This window comes from Pipistrellus kuhlii, unplaced genomic scaffold, assembly GCF_014108245.1.
Source record: "Pipistrellus kuhlii isolate mPipKuh1 unplaced genomic scaffold, mPipKuh1.p scaffold_m20_p_1, whole genome shotgun sequence".
Classification (NCBI taxonomy): Eukaryota; Metazoa; Chordata; class Mammalia; order Chiroptera; family Vespertilionidae; genus Pipistrellus; species Pipistrellus kuhlii.
In genome coordinates this window covers 41,074,559-41,094,469 of record NW_023425404.1, presented here as the reverse complement: position 1 = coordinate 41,094,469, position 19,911 = coordinate 41,074,559, and the positions used below count along the sequence as shown (strand labels likewise).

Genomic DNA, 19,911 nt, shown 5'->3' with positions numbered 1-19,911 from the left:
ATCTCTGAAAATGACTCATCTCTTACATATTTCATAAATTCTGGACCTTTGCATTCTCACTCATGTTCATGTCATAGCTCACTTTGTAATCAACAAGGTATATGTATTCTGCATGAAAGGCAACCAAGTAAGGCAGAATCTATCTGTGGTCACAAAACCAGTGTATGAGGGAATCTTCTCCTATACCCGCCTCCTTCTCATGTGCCACTTTCAAATTAAATGACTGATTCCCCCCCCCCACCCCCAAGCCCAATCCCTTCAATGGAATTACCGGGATGGGACTAGGGACAGCTGCCACAACAATGCCAATGGGCTGAGGGGACAGGATTGCGGGGTTTCCATTGGAAAGACTGGCCACTCCACTGGTTGTAGTGCCTTCCGATTTTTTTGCTGAGGATTCTCCTGGCAGAGGGGATTGCAGTTTCTGTTCTTGCTGCTTCTTCTGAATTTTCCGTTGCAATTGCTGTTTAGCATCTATAGGCGATGGCAAAGTCTTCACCTGAGGCTGAAAGGAATTACTTTCAGCTGTAGGTACAAAAGCAGAAGGCTGTGCAATTCCTTTAATTCCTAAAAATAAACAAAAAGGAGAGTAACAGTTAATACTTTCTTCCATAAAAGGCAGTTACAGCTCATTTTCTTTTTTTAATTTTATTTTTAAAAAAATATTTATTGCTGAAAATATTACATATGTCCCCCTTTTCTCCCATTGATCCCTTTTATTTTGCCCCAACCCCCCAATCTCCTGTGCTCCAGGCCTTCACCACCCTATTGTCTGTGCCCATGGATTATGCATATATACATATACGTTCTTTGATTGATCTCTTCCCACCCAATCACCCACCTTCCCTCTAAGCTCAATTTCTTTGAGTATGTACCCTTCTACTGGACAAAGCAACAAAAACCAGCAAATTTTAACTCACAATTTATTTTTAAAGCATACTTCCGATTTATAAACATTTGTTAATACTGTTTTAGTGGGACACCTTAAAATATAGTTCAACCAATAATAACAGATTTTGAAGAGTAGGAGTTATGCTATAAATATGCAGAAGCTCAGATAAATAAACACCAAGAGAGCATGTTTTATATTTTATCAGATGTCAGAAATTTTCTTCTCTCCCTCTCTAATAGAAATTCATGAATTTTTATGATTTTAATATTCAGCCCATGAGGGGCACTCAATAATTATTTGCTGAAACCATCCATATCTTGAAAAATATTGTATGGGAAAGCTTTTAATTCTACCAGAAATTCATGAAAAATGATATTACTGCTATTTTAACTGCTACTGTATAATTAATTATTCCAGTAGACCTATAAGAAATTGAACAGGTTCTTAATAAGACTGAGGTTAAGATATTTTAAAAGTGTCACGGAAAAAACCTTTTACTGCAGTAGTGAGGATCAACACTGAGAAAAGGGAATGATGAAACAGGCAAGAGATAAATTTGAAAAAAAAATGATCATATTATACAATTTTTTTAAAAGCTAATTTCACAGTGTGGCATTAGAAAGTAAGCTGTGGCTGGTGAAAAACAGTGGAAAAGAAATCCTGCTGGTACACTTGCCATTCCTTTCCCAGCCCTAGCTCTGCTTGTCATTGTTTTGTTAACAACTTGAGGAGTGGGAGACAGGAAGGAGAGAAAGATGTGACTGTGAGCTCTCTTCCACTCCTCAAAATCACTCATCTTTTGGGCCCTCATCCCCGTTTATCACCTAAGCACTATTTTTTTCTCTTCAATTCTAGCTCACATTGCACGGCTCCCTCCTGGCCCCCGAGTCTCAGCTCCGGCTTCTGGGCACCTGCATTCTTGCAAGTCCCTGCCAAAGGCTCAAAGCTGTCTTATCCTCCTGCCAGGGTTTCTGGACAGAAAGGAGTTCCGAGCAGCTGACTCACAAAAGAACATTTGTAACACAACCTGTTCTATATAATGTACAGACTAAATTTATAAAAAAACAAATTCACCTTCAAAGGATAAAGGTGAGTTTAATCACTACCAAAGGTATTAGAGCCTCCGGGAGAACAAATGAGGTGACACACGCAAGCTATCTAGCTAGGCAGGGCTGCCCAAGCACTCTCCTGCCCATGTGTAAGTATTTGCAAATGGGAAAAATTATGAGAAGGCTCCAGAAAGAGATTATTTTGCTGAAGTGGGTCCTCAATTGACCATAAGTTGAAAGGACAAAACAATTATAAACACACACACACACACACACACACACACACACACACACACACACCACAGAACTTTAAAGTTTCTGATAAGTATAAACTGAATGAAAAATATTAATTATTAAAATGATTAAGATAGAAGAGTGAAGTTATTTTAGAAACTATAATTCTGGCCGACATAAATCTTTAGTAAATTTTAAGATATTTACAATAAATAATCAGAAGAATCATCTCTGGAAAAGAAGTTTCATATTAACACTTTTTTTCATGGAAATTATAATTTCCTAGAGTAATAACATAAATTACTTTTTTAGGCTTATCAGGTATGACCAAAATGAGACATTAGAAATTTAATCTGATAGTTTACATAACTATTAATTTAGGAAGAAGTTATTTATTCCAAGGATACCGTGAATTCTAAAGTTTCTATTTGAATGAGAAAGCTCATTTGCATATTAAAAACCATCCTTATTATTTATAGTAATGTTTCATACAGTTTATTTTTTGGATTTTTGAGTTTATTTGAGCAAAACTGACCACATATGCAGGGGAACAAGTTACTCTGGGGGAATAACAGTTTTGCAGCTTCTTTTATGCATTTGAAATTAAAAGGAGGGAACTACATGAAGGTGGGAGAAAGCAAGGCAGAGACTGAATTATAGGAGCATTAACAAGATTATGTGCTCCTTTGAAGGTTTAATACCCCCATCCAAGGGTATTACTTCTACTATTTCAAAGGTGTGTTAACCTAGATGACCTAGATCTGGCTTAAAACCATTTACTAAAGAAATTATAGGCCTTGAGCATGACTACCCACCATGACCTGCCCAGTTAGGAATTTATGACCAGAAATACAGTTTATTTTTGTGAGATTAAGGCATCTCACACATTGTCCAGAGATCAGTTTTTTTTATTTATTTATTTATTTATTTATTTTTATAAGCATTAGTTTCTGGGATAGTTGTCTTTCAAGTAATTTTAAAATTTAATCTTACCTAATATTTACTAACTTAGGTACACATATATACTTAAAAGTACATATATGTACTCTTCAAATTTTAAAACAGCAATGGAAAAGTTAATGTTAAGTGGGAAATCTTAAATGTTTCATATCTCAGAAGAGCAATATACATAACTACAGCTTTATGCTTTAAAATAGGACTATCATTACTATTTTTGTTGGCTCAACAAACCCATATGAAGTTAGTGTTAAGTGAAATAGAGTGAACTCAAATGAATACTACTGAAAAGACAGAAGTTCTTTAGCTAAACTCTTCTTTTGCTACCCGCTCCAAAGCCAGTAACACTTCTGCCAGTTCTGCCCTAGGGCGTACCTGGTGGCGCTGCGGCCATTACAGTCAGAGCTGCCATGGACTTGGTGCCAATATAGTGGCTTTTTACAAGGAAGCGGGCTAACTCCAGGACTGTGTCGAACGGCTGGCTTAGCACTTTCTGGGCCCACTCGCACACCAGACGGCAAGCAGAAGAAATGACTTCCTCGTCAATATTTTGAAGCTGCCCAGAAGGTTCAGGTCCTTCCAACTAAACAAAAGGAAGAGAAAATATTAAATTTTAAGAGAAAGTTCAGGGAAATTAAACTGAAGCACATTAAAGATACGTATTCTTAATTAGATCTAAATCCGTCAGGCCTAAGTATCATTAGGTGACCTGTCGGCAGGCATTTCAGTCTTGTAAGTAAAGGGCCTATGCCTGTACCCACTGCCATCAGCAGCATTGTGCACATACCATGTAAATGCTTGTTACAGTAACCCCAATCAGCCCGTGAAGCAGAAAGTCAGGGTTCAATTTGAGGTCAGGGCACATGCCCCGATTTTAGGCTCAATCCCCTGAAGGGGCCTGCAGGAGGCAGCTGATCAATGATTCTCTCTCATCACTGATGTTTCTCTCTCTCTTTTCCTTCCTCTTCCTAAAATCAATTAAAAATTTTTTAAAAAAATGTTTGTGAGCATATACGAAGACTAACAGATATTTTAAATGTTTCTAAAACCTTTTCTGACATCAATAAAAATATACCAGTCATATTCCCTATTCTAAAAATATTTATAACATACCTATTACTCTACAACTTCATTTCTCCTCTTGACAATATATATATTTTATATATTTACATATCAGTACATTTAGAACTGTACTGTGCATCAGTACTATCTTGTTCTCCTTAATTTCAGAAGTCGTGTTGACTTAAGTCATATACACTAACACTTTTCAGTCATATTTGACTTTTTTTTCTCACTTATTCAATAAAAGGCAGAGTTCCTGGTCCTTGGTTTTATCCAAATGAGACTGTGCAGTATGCATTTCAATGTTGATTTTAAGGAATAATTCAACTTATTAAAAAGAGAAGGCAGAATTCTTACCCCATCTCCAGTTTTGTGAAAGTCAAGATTGGGCAGTGTTGGCATATGAACAAAAGCTTTTTTTCTCAGTCCACTGTAGCAATATGTAATGAACAGTTAAGGTCTCAAGTATTCCAAATTAAATGAACTGCTTATGTAATTAGCACTTGAGAAGAAACCATATATGAAATGAAAATAAAATCAGAATGAAATAACATCTACTTTCTGAGTTTTCAGTAAGAAAAACCTTAATATTATAAACTTGGGATTTTTACTCCTTTGAAATGGGAATAGTCTGCAGAATGTTACTTTCTTAAATAAAACAAAATAATTCTCATCTGTTATAAATTTAATGAATAAATGTTTCTAATAAGCTGTGTCAGCCATCAGTAACAAACAGGTCAGAAGGAAAGAAATACCCAGATGGAAACCTGGAACCGAGAAGGGAAACTTCAGCTCAGGGCACCAGGACAGAAACAACTCTGAGTGTCACAAGGGCTTTAACCTTTTCATTTCCCTTTTTCCACTGAAACGCACAGGATTATCACCTGCAACATGCCAAAGACACATCAAGACGTTTTTGTCTGTACTCAGAAGACAGGGGCGGGTCGTGTAACAAGCGGCTGAAGAACACTTGGAGCCACTTTAGAAAAGCAGCCTTCCCCCTTCCCCTTGCTCTCCTCTCTCCAGAGCAGTGAATGTTTATGCTGTGAAAAAGGCCAGGAGCTGAGCAGAGAGAGGAGGAGGACTTCTAATATGATACAGAGACCCTCTACCTTCTTCCAAGAGTAGGAAGAACTTTAATAAATCCTTAATTTTCATTTCCTTTTTTCTGTTTGCTTCTAAGTATTTCTCCATCACAAGAGGGACCTAGCTTTGGATGTAATACAGGCTTTAAACAGTTGGCTGAAAACTACAGAGAGCAGGAATCTTCCAGTATAAGTTCCATAAGACTTTTTTTTTTTTATTGTTATATATTTTGCAAAGGAGATCCTATGCTTCTAAATGAGAGGAAGGAAAGAAGGTAAGCTAACACCTTTCTGCACTTTTATTGATAATTTACAATTGCTGTACTGTGGCATGCCTCAGTATTTCTCACCACTGAGGAAAAGATCAGACCAGTAAGAGCACATTACAATGATAGAATAAGATGAAATCTATCACAATCTTAATGACCATTATTTGTTATTTCTCTTGCAGTTGATAAGTAGCTAGGAAAATAATATTTGCAATTATCCTACTAAGTTCTTTTGAGTTGTTTGTATTTATAGATTCAAATTTATTTCTAAATATGGTTACTGGTTGAAACATGAGAGCAGATGATCTGTAATAAGTGGAAACTTAAGAGAGATTACGAAAATCCATCCTGGTAAAGGATATTTCGATTTGCCTCTCGTGCCCAGACGACGAGCCTTCATGTTTGGAAAGACGTTTTTCATGATCTTTCCAAAGTCAGCAGCACTCAGTGGGTGGTAACCGAGATTGTCACAGTAACTCCTGCAAAACAAGGAGGGCCGGTTAGAGCAACGGAACTCGGAATTGCACAGCACAGTGCTATTGCAACACAATTAGATGCGTTTGACAAAGTGAAAAACACATTTTTAAGAGATTCACCACAATTTTCACAGCTAGAAGGTCATTCTTCTCTGGAGATAACTCAGGGTTAGTTAGATTATTTTATTCTCTGGGTATTCAGTACTGCTGCTTTCAACAGCATCCAAGAAGCTTTCAGGAAGAGATACTAGTGGTATAACCCTGAATTCAGAAATGAGTATATCCAACTCAAACAGTAGGGCTACAAATTCCCACATATATATCAAGCTCACATACTGGGACAATTTGCAATATAAACACATGTATGCCAGATATTAGAGACAAAACTACTACATGGTTTAAAATAGAAACATGACATATTAAAACTTAAAGGGACCCTAGAGGTCATCTATACCAACACTCTCATTTACCCATAAGAGAAAAAATGAAGCCACAGAGAGAAGGTCCAAAGGTCCTCCATTCTTATTATCGTCAGGAAAAAGTACTTTGTAAGGCAGTAACTTCAACTGAGACCAGGGAAACAAACTATGTCCTAATTAATTACTCCTGGAACCAGGTGTCCTGTTACTAACGGTGCCAGCCATGGGTAGAGGACAAACCCTCCTCCACCAGGTTAGCAGCAGGCCGAGGCCACAGTGTGTTCTGGCCACCAAAGCCTTCCAAACACCTGCTGGCCTTTGGGAGAACCATTACCTGAGACCTGCCAAAGAGGAAGTCAGAGGCATTCCCAGTACTTCAGTCAAGTCACCCCCTCATTCCACCTCCCCGCCCCACACACGTTTTAGCATCAACCAGAGCAACTTCTTGATGAAGACATGCGGTGAAGAGCCAGAGAGAGATTTCGGATGAAGAACAAAGGAAAACAACAGGAAGGCCTCGTGGGCAGGGCAAAATTAACTGAAACTGGGATTTGAGATCTTATAGACAGGTGAGTAAGAATCCTGGCAACATTCCCAAAGTGACCTGAACACAAGCAGTTGAAATGGAAGATCTTCAGGAAGTAGGAGAAAGGGGTAGGTCTGGAGACATGGGTATTTTCTTAATTATGCCCTACCTATCTCACCAAAACCTGCTCCCCTGGTGGTGGGGAGGGGAAGAGATGCCCAGCAAACACATCTCCAATAATGCTGGCAAGCAGGGAGAACGGAAAGGAGCTAACACATATTACAGTTCCCTCTACAGACATATTTAGATACATCATATAATTGAGGCTAAATTAAATACTCTGGTTCAGAGATCAAGATTTAAGTTATAATCTGAAGGGCTGACTATTCTTGGGTGCTGACAATTCAAATGAACTGTATTAAGTCATAACTACTATGGTAGCAAGTTAGATCAGCCATCTATAAGGCTGAAACCAGCACAGAGAGAAAATGTGAATGAGGAACCAGACACACGTTGCTTCCTCTACCTGGACCATTATTTCTCTTATCCTTCCAGTCCCAGTTTAAATGTTATGATTTTGAAAGGATCTCTTCTAAAGCAATGCCCTCTTGCCCCACCCTAACCACATTTCCTATCAGTGTACTCTTTTTTTTCTTCTTCTTCTGCCTTATAACTATCTAACAGCAAATTTCCTTGTTGTCTCCTCAATCAGGGCAGTGGCCAGATTCAGGGGTGGGCAAAAGTAGGGTTTATAGCTATAATACAAACGAGTAAGACAATAATCAATAAATAACGATACAAGAATAAACTCCGTTTTGTGCACTCACAACTGCAAACCTGCTTTTTACCCACCCCGTATATCTGGTTCACCATTTTATTCTCATCACTACGAACAAGATTTAAGAATCACATTAAACTGTGATATAACTTTAAGTATGCCATAGTTAAAATGACAAGAAACTTTTGCCGAAACCGGTTTGGCTCAGTGGTAGAGCGTCGGTCTGCGGACTGAAGGGTCCTGGGTTCGATTCCAGTCAGGGGCATGTGCGTTGGTTGCGGGCACATCCCCGGTAGGGGGTGTGCGAGAGGCAGCTGGTTGACGTTTCTAGCTCTCTATCTCTCTCCCTTCCTCTCTGTAAAAAAATCAATAAAATATATTTTTAAAAAATAAAAAATAAAAATAAAAAAATAAAATGACAAGAAATTTTAAAGAAAGACACAAAAAGACCAAAAAACCCCAGGAAACAATATACAAAATCCCACCAAACTCAAAAAAACCAATATGCACTGGCTCCTATGACAACATGAGCAGATGGGCCTAAAAAATTGATGCCAAATAAAGAGAAGCAGGGCAATGAGTCTAGTGATAGAGTATATTCATTCTTATTTTCTCTCTGTGCTTAGATTCTGATGTTTTTTCATTATATTAGTATTTAAGGCCTGGTGCAGATTCATGCACCGGTGACGTCCCTTGGCCTGGCCTGTGGGGATCGAGCCAAAAACGGCTCTCTGACATCCCAAAGGGTCCCAGATTGTGAGAAGGTGGTTCTCGGGTGACACACCCTGGAATCAGCCTCCCTCCTCTCTGGTCCCGGGTGCATTACTCAAGAACCCTAGCTACCAAGTCACCACAACTCAGCAGCTCCTGTGTTGAGCATCTGCCCCCTGGTGGTCAGTGCACATCATAGCTACTGGCTGGTCAGCCTGTTGGCCATTCACTTAGGCTTTTATATAGATAGATAGATAGATAGATAGATAGATAGATAGATAGATAGATAGATAGATACCAATGTGTTTTTTTAATTTGGTAGATGTGGTAGGTATAAGATTGGCAAAGTTAAGTGTCAAGATGATCAATTTGCTTGGCAAACAGAACTAATCCAATTTCATCTGAATTTTTATCCCTTGCCCCATTTTTATTTATTTTCACATGAGGATATTTTTTCCATTGCTTTTTAGAGAGAGGAAGAGGAGCTGGGGAGCAGAGAGAGAAATATCATGAGTATAATACTATATGTATTATAGTACTATATCTGAGTCTGGCTATTTTAGAGTAAAAAATATTTCATTAAGAACATACTTTAGCCTTGGCCAGTGTTTTCTCAATGGTTACAGCGTCGGTCTGCATACCAGAGGGTCATGGGTTCAATTCCCAGTCAAGGGCATGTATTTGGGTTGCAGGTTGGATACCCGGCCCTGGTCAGGCACAAGTGGGAGGCTACCAATCAATGTGTCTCTCTCAATTGATGTTTCTCTTTCTCTGTCTCCTGCTCCCATCCACTCTCTCTAAAAAGACAATTAATGAGCCAAAACCGGTTTGGCTCAATGGATGGAGCGTCGACTTGGGGACTGAAGGGACCCGGGTTCGATTCCAGTCAAGGGCATGTACCTTGGTTGCGGGCATATCCCCAGTGGGGGGTGTGCAAGAGGCAGCTGATCGATGACTCTCTCATTGATGTTTCTAGCTCTCTCTCTCCCTTCCTCTCTGTACAAAAATCAATAAAATATATTAAAAATAAATAAAAAGACAATTAATGAAAAAAATATCCTCTAATGAAGATTAACAACAACAAAATACTTTATTTACTGAGTTTTCACATAGTCACTAATTTAATATTAAGAGTAATTAGAATGGAATCTGATCCCTCATACTGATAGTAGAATCTGTGTTATGAAAGACTTCATCCCCATTGTCTAGATAAAAACATTAAAACCCAGAGAAGTTAGGTGACTCTTCCAATGTCACAAAATTAGTGGTGGATATAAGCTTAGAACTCGGATTCCATGCATGGTTCATAGCAGGTGAGAAGGCAAACTTGTTAAATAATATCAAACTGGGTAGAAAAGGTTTGGCAAGTTTTTATAAATAAAGCTGCTTATGATTTCTACATAATATGAATAAATAAGCTGCTCAAAATATGAATTTGTTTATATATAAATGCATACAAATAATATGTGTGTTATAAGAGACATAGCACAGTAAAATGAATTAACAGCACAACAGGTGCTAAGAAGAAAATGTTTCTGTTTCCACTGAATTTATAGCATGTGGAAGCTCCACATGCTTCTCTCATTTGACTATACATTGCCTGAAAAAATAATTTGCCATGTGTTTAAATAAATTACCTATATAATCAAAATTATTTGAGTGTCTAATATGTGCCAGCCACTGAATAAACCCTCTCATCCATGATTAAGTAATTCACAACACCCCAGAAACCTATCTTTTTCTTTTTCTACAGAGGACTTAAAAAGTTTTGAATTCATGTCCTGGCCACTACTGTTCAGAGGTTAGAGAGTTGGCCCAAGCCCTGAAAGGTTGAGGGTTCGTTTCCTGGTCAAGGGCACATATCTGGTTTGCAGGTTCAATCCCTGGCCCCAGTTGGGGCACATGCAGGAGGCAACTAATCGATATATTTCTCTCACATCAATGTCTCTCTCTTCCAGTCTCTCTAAAAATCACCTGAAAAATGTCCTCAGGTGAGAATTAACAAAAAAAAAAATAAAAAACACACAAAAGGTTTGGATCTATAAAATTTGTAAATATAAAAAAAACATGTTTTAGTTTTCCCGTATGCACTGACTTTTTTTACTGCCTTCCACTTTCCTTCTAACTCTAGGTATACCCCTCTTGTTATCTTTAAGAACTCTACCCGAACACTTTTATTCAGCAATCCTATGCCACTGTCCCTTAACCTCAAACAGGCCTCCAGTCATCTAGGTGAACTCTAGAAAGATCCTTTTATTTAGTAATCCTGTCCTTTGCTCATATGCTACCTGAGAAATTTAGAGATGCAAGGAATATCATCAATTTATAAGTTAAACTCTATATGTTTATTATAGAGTGATATTCACTGTGATATTCACCAATGATAAATCACTGTAGCCAAACAGAGTACTTCAGCTCTTTAATACATCACCATGACTGACGTATATACATAATACTTACTTGTACTCATCATAGACTTCCTGTTTGGGCAGTGAAGTCTCAGGATGTTCCTCTAGAGTATTTCGAATCCAGAAAAAGGCATGCTTTTGTTGTGCCCGACTAGATGACATAGCGTTCTGATCACTAATCATAAAACAAAAACACATTTTAGCCGAACTAGATAGCAATTCATTGAGAATTTTTGAGATAATGTTCCACTAAATAATTGTGTGCGAACACACTCTAAATGACCGAACCTAACTGAGGACATGCACACAGCACGGGATTCCCAGCCATCTATATTCAAGTCATCCACCTGTGGTTGTGGACCATTTTCTGCAGCTAGTGTTGGACTAAAGTTAATATCCTGTTCCAGCCCACTTCGCCATTTTTAAAGTGGCAGAGGTGACAGAGCATTGGCAACATTAAGTATTTGTTTTGGCCAAATTTGTCTCTAATTGGGTAGTTGCTCACTTACTTTGCTTGTTTACTTGCCAAATCATCAAACTTTTAAAATAGAAGTTATGGAAGCAATTTTTTACTTCCTATTTGCTTAGCATTCCCAAGTAACTACCCTGAAGTCTTACGAAAGCCCTCTATGCTCCAGAATGTATTTCACACCAGAGTGACCTTAAAAGGACAAATATCCCCTACATTCCTTCCTATAACTAGGTCCCCTCTCCAGGCTAGCACCACCACTAATTATCATAAGTTTTCATTATATGACAGTGTATTTATAAACTAATTTCATGAAATAGACACCTAAGATAGATTAAGCTCCGCTAAAGATTCTGATATCAATCTCAGCTAACTATAACAATAATTTATTTAATTCTAAAGAAGATACTGCGTAATTTTCTAGGACAGAAAATAATTAAAATAGTTATAAATTTTGGTCAAAGGAAAATGAGGTACAAACAACAAACTTTTCATTCCTTTTATTTTTACACACAATTTTAAAGTAACAAAATTTTCTTTGTATAAATTATGTGAATAAAATTAATTATGAGAGATATTTTAATAACGGTATAGAAACTTAAAGAGCATTAATGCATGAACCACCACTGACTCTAAATTTTAGATGTGACAATATTTTTATATGAAAATATAGTAACACCCCCACACACTTAAAACATCTTACATTTATCAGAAATTCATGCTTCCTATAGGCAACTCACTTTTTTCTTTTTAATATTCTGTGATATACTCACCTGACAGTACTTAAACAACTCTTGCAGTTACTTTATTGTTCACAGACTTATGTACTTATTCTTTGGTATTCTTTTCAATTTTCACAATCCCTATATACTGCATAAAAATATTAATCTATTTATAAAATAAAATACAACCAAAACTGCATTCCACAGCATTTACCCAGTAACACAAATTAGCAAAAACAGTAAGTAAACACTTAACTAAATATGATCCAGAACTAAAAAGATCGACTGTTTGCCACTCTGTTTCCTGAGGACTTTAGGGGTGTCCGGTAGACACTGGAGCTAAGTAAGGCAAAGAAAAGCAGACATACCTTTTCTCTCCACTGCTGAGGCCAGAAGGCAGCTGAAGGTAGAGGTAGAGTTTCTCTAGGTCTGTAAACTTCTCGACTTCTTGCTGTTTACAAAGGGTTGAAAGGAAAGGTCATTTTAAAAACATCGTTTTTGTCTTGTAATTTATTAACATCAGTTTAAAAATAAAATACTAAGTTTAAACCGGATTGAATGATCACCTGCCAAAGAAAACAAAATCTATTCTTTTTCCCCCTTCATCATTAAAATAATAGTTAAGATGTTTGATAAGTGTATTGCATGTAAAGAAAGAGATAGAGAGAGAGAGAGAGAGAGAGAGAGAGAGAGAGAGAGAGAGAGAGAGAGAGAGAGAGAGAGAAAATGGAACTTTCCTATTAATGCTTATACTCTACGTCTAAATAAAACTATGGACAAAGTTTGTCATTTTTAATCACATTTAAAGAATGAAAAGTACTAGACTGGGAGTCAAGAGAATATTTATTATTAGTCTTAACCTAACCTTACAACATAAACTAGATGAGAAAATTTCTAGGATCCTTTCCTAAGTCTCAAAAACCCAGAACATGTGACTAAATGATGCTGTCACCTGTGGATGGAACAGAGTTTAAAAACACTGAAGTACAACCAACAACCTTTTCTGCACTATGCAGATGTTAACTATTCTCTTCTTGCAATAATGGCTGCTTCTTGGAGAACCAAGTTACATGATTCCCTATAGCTACTGTTCTGTAACTGTCATTTTGTCTATAAATGTACTTTTTAAAAGAATTTCTGCTACCTACAGGACCATATAGCTTTCTTTCCCAGCTGAGTTTGCCACAGAATAATAGCTTTAAATATGCTATAAATCCTATTACAATAAAAATATCATAGTGAAATTTTGATAGCAATTAATTGTATTGCAAATGAAAATGTGGGCACATTATTCAAAGTTGTGGTGGCAGAATTTATTCTTACATAATAAAACACATAGATAAACACAACAATTATCCTTGCCCTTAAGGAACTTAAAATGATTCTCAAATTATTAAAATACCTAACCTGCCATTAACTCCTTCCCACTTTAATCTGTCTTAAATATAGTTCCTAAAATACTTTTTATTGAACATCATTAACATCAACCACTTACTGCTAACAATGCCTATCACATTAAATCCAAAGTAGGTTACATTACAAAAAAACCCTTTAAGTATAATTATGGGCAAAGTTCAAGAAAATGTAATACAAAACATCATTTTCTAAATAAAGAAAATGTGATATATATATTATATACAATGTGATATATATATATATATATAGTATATAAAATGTGACACACACACACACACACACACACACACACACACAGGTGCATGAAAATTCATGTACTGCAGGGGGGAAGGGGGTCCCTTAGTCTGGCCTGCCCCCTCTCACAGTCCTGGAGCCCTCAGGGCCAGGAGGCAACCCAGCAATCAGGGGACGGCAACGCCCCATCACACCTCTGCTGCTGCCACTGCCAGCAGCACAAGCCTTGGCCGGCCCTGGTTACCTGAGCCTCGGGAAGCCCTGGGCGGCTGGGCAGCTGCCATCCGAGGCTCTCCTGTACCTCGGACACTGGCTGGGAAGCTGGCATCCAAGGCTTGCCTGTGCCTCGGGTGTCAGCTGGGCAGCCACCACCTGAGGCTTGCTTGTGCCTCGGGCCAACCCTGAGCAGCAGTGGGGCTGAGGGGACTAGGGGGCTCTGGAGGCAAGTGCCTGGCAGCACTGAGGGGACTGGGCGCTGCCATCTTGTGATTGTGGGCACCGCCATCTTTGAGGGCATAGCAGCCAATTATCGTATTCCCTCCTTATTGGCTGTGGGTGCCCCATCTTTGTGAGGGTGTGATGGTGAATTGGCATATTCCCTCTTTATTAGGTAAGACTGGTGGGCTAGTGCACAAAATTCATGTACAGGGTGTGGGGGGGAATAGTCCCTCAGCCTGGCATGCACCCTCTCCAATCTGGAACCCCTCAGGGGGTGTCCAACTGCTAGTTTAGGCCCGATTCCACAGATGGATGTCCCTATTGCAATCTGGGACCACTGGCTCCTAACTGCTCTCCTGGCTGTCTGTCTGCCTGCCAGCCCCTAACCATTCTGCCTGTCAGCCTGCTTACCCCCAACTGACCACCCCCTGCCAGCCTGCTTGACCCCCATTGCTCCCCTGACCAGCCTACCCCCCCAACTGCCCCTGCCCCCACTGGCCTGATCACCCCCAACTGTCCCCCACTGCAGGCCTGCTCGCTCCCAACTGCACCCCCTGCCAGCCTGCTCACCCCAATTGGCCCTCCCGCTGGCCTGCTCGCCCTCAACTTCCCTCCCCTCCTGGCCTGATCTCCCCTAACTGCCTCTGCCTTGGCCCTGCCATCGTGACTTTGTCTAGAAGGACATCTGGAAGGTCTCCTGGACTAATTAGCATATTACCCTTTTATTAGTATAGACAGTATATTCATTCAGCCATAAAAAAAGAATAAAACCATTCCATGTATGAGAGCAAGGATGTACCTTGGAGGTATCATGCCAAGTGAAGTAAATCAGACAGAAATAGATAAATATTATATTTCTCCCTTACAGGTGGAATCTAAACGACAACAACCACCACCAACCAAATAAAACAAACAAGTTCCCGAATTCCTACCCCCTACACAAGGAGCTAAATGGATACAGAGAACAGATTGGTGGTGGCCTGAGGTGGGGGAGGTGAAATGGGTAAAGGGATACAAAAGGTAACATTTCCAGTTATGAAATGAATAAGCCGTGGAGATATAATGCACAGTATGATGATAGTACTCCAAATAAGCAAGCAGACCCACGTCATCATACCATTCAAATCCCATCGAATAAAGAGGGAATATGCTAACTAACCCTCACTGCCATCGCAAAGATGGCGGTGCCCACAGCCAATAAGGAGGGAATATGCTAATTAACTGCCACACCCTCAAAGATGGCGATATCCAGAGCCACAAGATGGCTGTGTGCCTGCCTCCAGAGTCCCCCAGTCCCCTCTACCCTCCAGCCACCCAGAGCCTGCCCATGTGGCAGGCAAGCCTCGGTTGATGGCTGCCCAGCCGCCTAGGGCTGACCCAAGGCACAGGCAAGCCTTGGATGGCGGCTGCCCAGCCGTCCAGGGCTGCCAAAGGCTTGTGCTGCTGGCAATGACAGCAGCAGAGGTGTGATAGGGCGTCACCTTCCCTTCATTGTCAGGTCACCTCCCACCTCTGAGGTCTCCCGGATTGTGAGAGGGGGTAGGTCAGACATAGGGACCCCTCCCCCCCATGCATGAATTTACATGCACAAGGCCTCTAGTAAGCATATATTTATAAAACTTTTCGAACCTCTGCCCATAAAAACAAAGCAATGCTATAGACTTACTGTTGCCAATGACCTAAACATACTTTAATCCAGGAGTCTTCAAACTACGGCCCGTGGGCCACATGCGGCCCGCAGAGGAGTCTGATCCGGCCCGCCAGGTTTTTTGGGCAGTGAGCGCAGCTGAGGTGTTACAGTAGGAATTAGTAGTTCATATAGTCCGGCCCTCCAGCTCTCTGAGGGACCGTGATCTGGCCCCCACTTTAAAAAGTTTGAGGACCCCTGCTTTAATCTTTCTCATTCTCGACAGAAAAGCTTGTTTCTAACTACCTGATTCAATATTCACTTAGATATCATGTGATCCAGAGGAAAATAAAGGTACAATGCAAGGTATACAAAATCAAGTTACTTTTAGAGGTTTGAGGTGAAGTTTGGTGTTGGAATTCTACCACTCAATCTCATTCTCTTCTGATGGCTGATGAAGAATATTCACACAAAGACCAGTAGCATGGAGCTACATGGGATACAAATAGTGTTCCATCAAATATCCCATTGTTATCGCCATAATTAGCTAGTTAATATTAATAAAGTTAAGAAAGCAAAGGGAAGTCAGACACTGTAAGCACGTTCACCTGGGAAGCTTTACGAGGAAGCTACAGCTTCACCCAGTATTGCTCCCCCAAGAGGATTAGCACCCTCCCTTCCCCCATCTGTACTAGAATGTTGGCGAGAGAGAGGGAGATAGGCACACGCGCAGAAGCTGGAGTGACAAAGGAGAGGTGCTTGCCCGGCAGTCTGGGGAACAATGGATTGGCTAGAAGGGCATGGAATCTTGGGAAGTTAATTGGTTAGTTTGAAGAAGCTTGGTTAAAATCCCCAGAGTTCCCTCTCTCTTATTCTTGCTCCTTGACCACACGTTCTCTCTCCATAGCCACCATGGCCTTATCAGCCACATGCCACACACATGCAGGATGCTGGACTGGACTCGTCTTTAATATGGAGCAGAAACTATGGGCAGTGGCCTTTATTCTGGCCGTGCTGAAGACAAGACTGAACTGCTTCCCTAGGGAGATGGAAAGAAATGGGACATTGGAAACACATGGGTTTATTTCCACCTGAAAAAATATTACTCATCCTCCGGTGCGAGTCTCAGGAAATTCTTTTAATCAAGACATCGCAAGAACTCCACTTCCACCTAAAACACCATTTGCTCACCTACATTTCTCAGCCTCCTTTACAGTTAGCCTAGGCCCTGAAGTGAGCAAAAGTGATGTATATGATTTCTCAGCTGACATAGTTAAGAATCGATATGTCACCTCTATCCTTTTCCCCCCTTAGTGGCAATTTTGAAGCCATGTGCCTGCCAATAAAGTTCCTGAGGGACTATGTAGAGCAGGGGCCTCCTATGACTTGTGCAGTACCCATAACATGAATGAAAATAAAATTTTATGATTAGGCCACTGATACTTCAGGCTTATTTTGTTATGTAGCATAGCCTAGCCCACTAAAAGCCCCTTTTATATATGCAGATATTATAAAAATGTGGGGAGAAGAAAAGGGTTCCTCTCTGTAATTAAGAAAAGCTTACATTCATTCATTTTTAGAATATTTAACTTATTTTGAAATTATATTAAACAAGAATATATGAATTCACGTTTATAAAAATAGGCTATGCTACATAACAAAATAAGCCTGAAGTATCAGTGGCCTAATCATAAAATTGATCTAAAAAAAAAAAAAAGTGAGAAATACCAGTTTAGAACACACAACAACCTTCATGCTCTCTTCCACTTAACTTTTACTTTACTACTATTAATAAAAATATTAGTGAAAAATTAAACTCTAATAACTGTTTTACACACGATCCTACAATATTCCTCTTTGTCCCTCTACTCTGGGCCATAGCAATTAATCAGGAAAAAAATTCAATAAATTCACATTTACTGATTGTTTTAAAAAATGATTTCAGTGTCTGGTTATATCTTCCCCCCCTCAACTAGACTGAAAAACTTGGTTTGTCTAAACTCAATCACCTTTTGAGGGAAAATCTTGAAAGATAAACAGAGCCAGATGGGAATGCTTTTAGTATTTTAATACTCCACTTAAAATGTAAAATGTTAAAGTATTTAAAAGGAAGTCTACAAAGTAGAAGCACATGTATCACTATCCATATTTAAAAGATGCTAACTTTTGCCACATTTAGTTCATAATTCTTTGATTTTTAAACAGATTTATACAATAATGTTATATGGATTGAGACCAGTTTATTCATTTCTCTAATAAGTAAATTACTTACTATAAAAATCTCACTATTTCAAATATTATTGCAATGAAAATCCTTATTTGTAACTGCTATGTCACCGCACAAGAGTTTTTTCTGGACACATAATCAGAGAAACCAAAACGACGGAAAAGGTAAACACTTGAACTTGCTGCCTCACACAACAACTTAAAAACTACAACTAAAAGACAAAACAGACATCAACCAAAACCACAAGAAGGCTAGCTAAGTGGAAATTCTATAACTAGAAGGGAAGAGAAAGCACACTGAGACCCAGAGGAGCTGTGGAAGGCAGAGGTACTCAGTTGTGCACCCGTGTGTGTGCGGAGAGGGCTGGCAACTGAGTACATGGCTGGCTTTCTCAGCCCGGAGAAAGACACAAGTTCCCGACTGCTTTGTACTCCAGTTCCGGGCGAGACTCTGGGGACCCACACTCATAAGGGGAGAAACAGGATTGTCTGGCAGCGGGCAAAACTCGAGGATGGCTTTCTCTCAGAAGTGCTTGCAGCGATTACCAAGGGACACTGAAACCCAAGGACCTCTTAGGGAAGGGCTATGGGAAGCCATTGGTGTTTGCTCTGCCCTGAGACTCCAAACCATCCAAGCTGTTCGCAGAGGCTTTTGCATATGAATGATCTGGTTCTTTGAAATCTAAACTTACCTAAAAAACTGCAACTGAGTCAGAGAGACCCAAAACATCCAAAAGAAGGCCCCAGGCTTCACAGCAGTTTGAATTGCTTGGCAGCTGGGCCTCATCTGGGCACCTCCAAAACCCAAAGTAGAGGAATCTGCAGATATATCTGTAGCTCCTGTTCGGTGGCCTCAGGCAGAGGCTAAATTAGCACCTTCTTGGAGATCCAAGAACCAGTGTACCCAGTGGTCAGAGTAGGACCATCCAGATTACAACTCCTCAGATCCGTAAGGGACACACTCAGGGGGCAGACACAGTGAGCACCAAAGCCCAGCTGAAGCAAGTCTTGCCTCATAAGGGTATTTCCAGCACAGAAGTTCTTCCATCATAGACACAACTGATCGTCACAGCCAATTGGCCTGGAGGTCAATTTCTCCCAGTGATACCAACAACAATCAAGGCTTAACTACAATAAGACTGTGCACACAGCCCACAAAGGTGTGTACCAAGAGTGAACACATCAGGTAACTGGGGAGGCTGAGCCACTGGGCCTTATAGGACATCTAGCACACAAAGCCACTCTATCAACTCAGGGAAGCAGGCAAGATGCGGAGACAAAGAAACAGATCACAAATGAAAGAAATGGAGGAAAGCAAATGACTAGAGATAGAGTTCAAAACCAGTTAAAAATTTCTCAATAATTTTCCAGGAAAGGCTGATAAATTTAGTGAAACCCTCGAGGATATGAAAAAACAAAAACAAAAAAAACCTAGAAACTAAGAATACACTTTCTGAAATAGAAAATAATATACAGAGATCCAAAAGCAGACTAGAAGATCACAAGAATCAAGTCAAAGATTTGAAATACAAAGAAGAAGGAGGAAAAAAAAAAAAGAAGAATCCAAAATATGAAGATAGTGTTAAGGAGCCTCTGGACAACTTCAAGCATTATGGGGGTGCCAGAAGAAGAGAGAGAGCAAGATACTGAAAATCTACTTGAAGAAATAATGACAGAAAACTCCCCCTACCTGGTGAACAAAATAGACTTACAAGTCCAGGAAGCACAGAGAACCCCAAACAAAAGGAATCCAAAGAGGACCACACCAAGACATGTCATAATTAAAATGCCAAGAGCAAAAGACAAAGAGAGAATATTAAAAACATCAAAAGAAAACAGTTAGTTACCTATAAGGGAGCACCTATATGACTGTCAGCTGATTTCTCAACTGAAACTATGCAGGCCAGAGAGGA

The 19,911-nt window shown here is 39.7% G+C and overlaps 1 protein-coding gene across 3 annotated transcripts in view; it reads right to left on the bottom strand.

Annotated features, from left to right (window-relative positions):
• Positions 1-19,911, bottom strand: part of RFX7 (regulatory factor X7) — a 79,487-nt gene that overhangs the window by 7,001 nt on the left and 52,575 nt on the right. For all 3 annotated transcript variants that reach the window (XM_045582262.1, XM_036441073.2, XM_036441089.2), the window contains 6 exons: positions 12,426-12,508; positions 10,919-11,041; positions 5,911-6,027; positions 4,552-4,636; positions 3,508-3,715; positions 272-567 (listed from right to left, as the gene is read on the bottom strand). In XM_045582262.1, the coding sequence (XP_045438218.1) occupies positions 272-567; positions 3,508-3,715; positions 4,552-4,636; positions 5,911-6,027; positions 10,919-11,041; positions 12,426-12,508 (912 nt within the window). The remainder of the gene's footprint in view (positions 1-271; positions 568-3,507; positions 3,716-4,551; positions 4,637-5,910; positions 6,028-10,918; positions 11,042-12,425; positions 12,509-19,911) is intronic.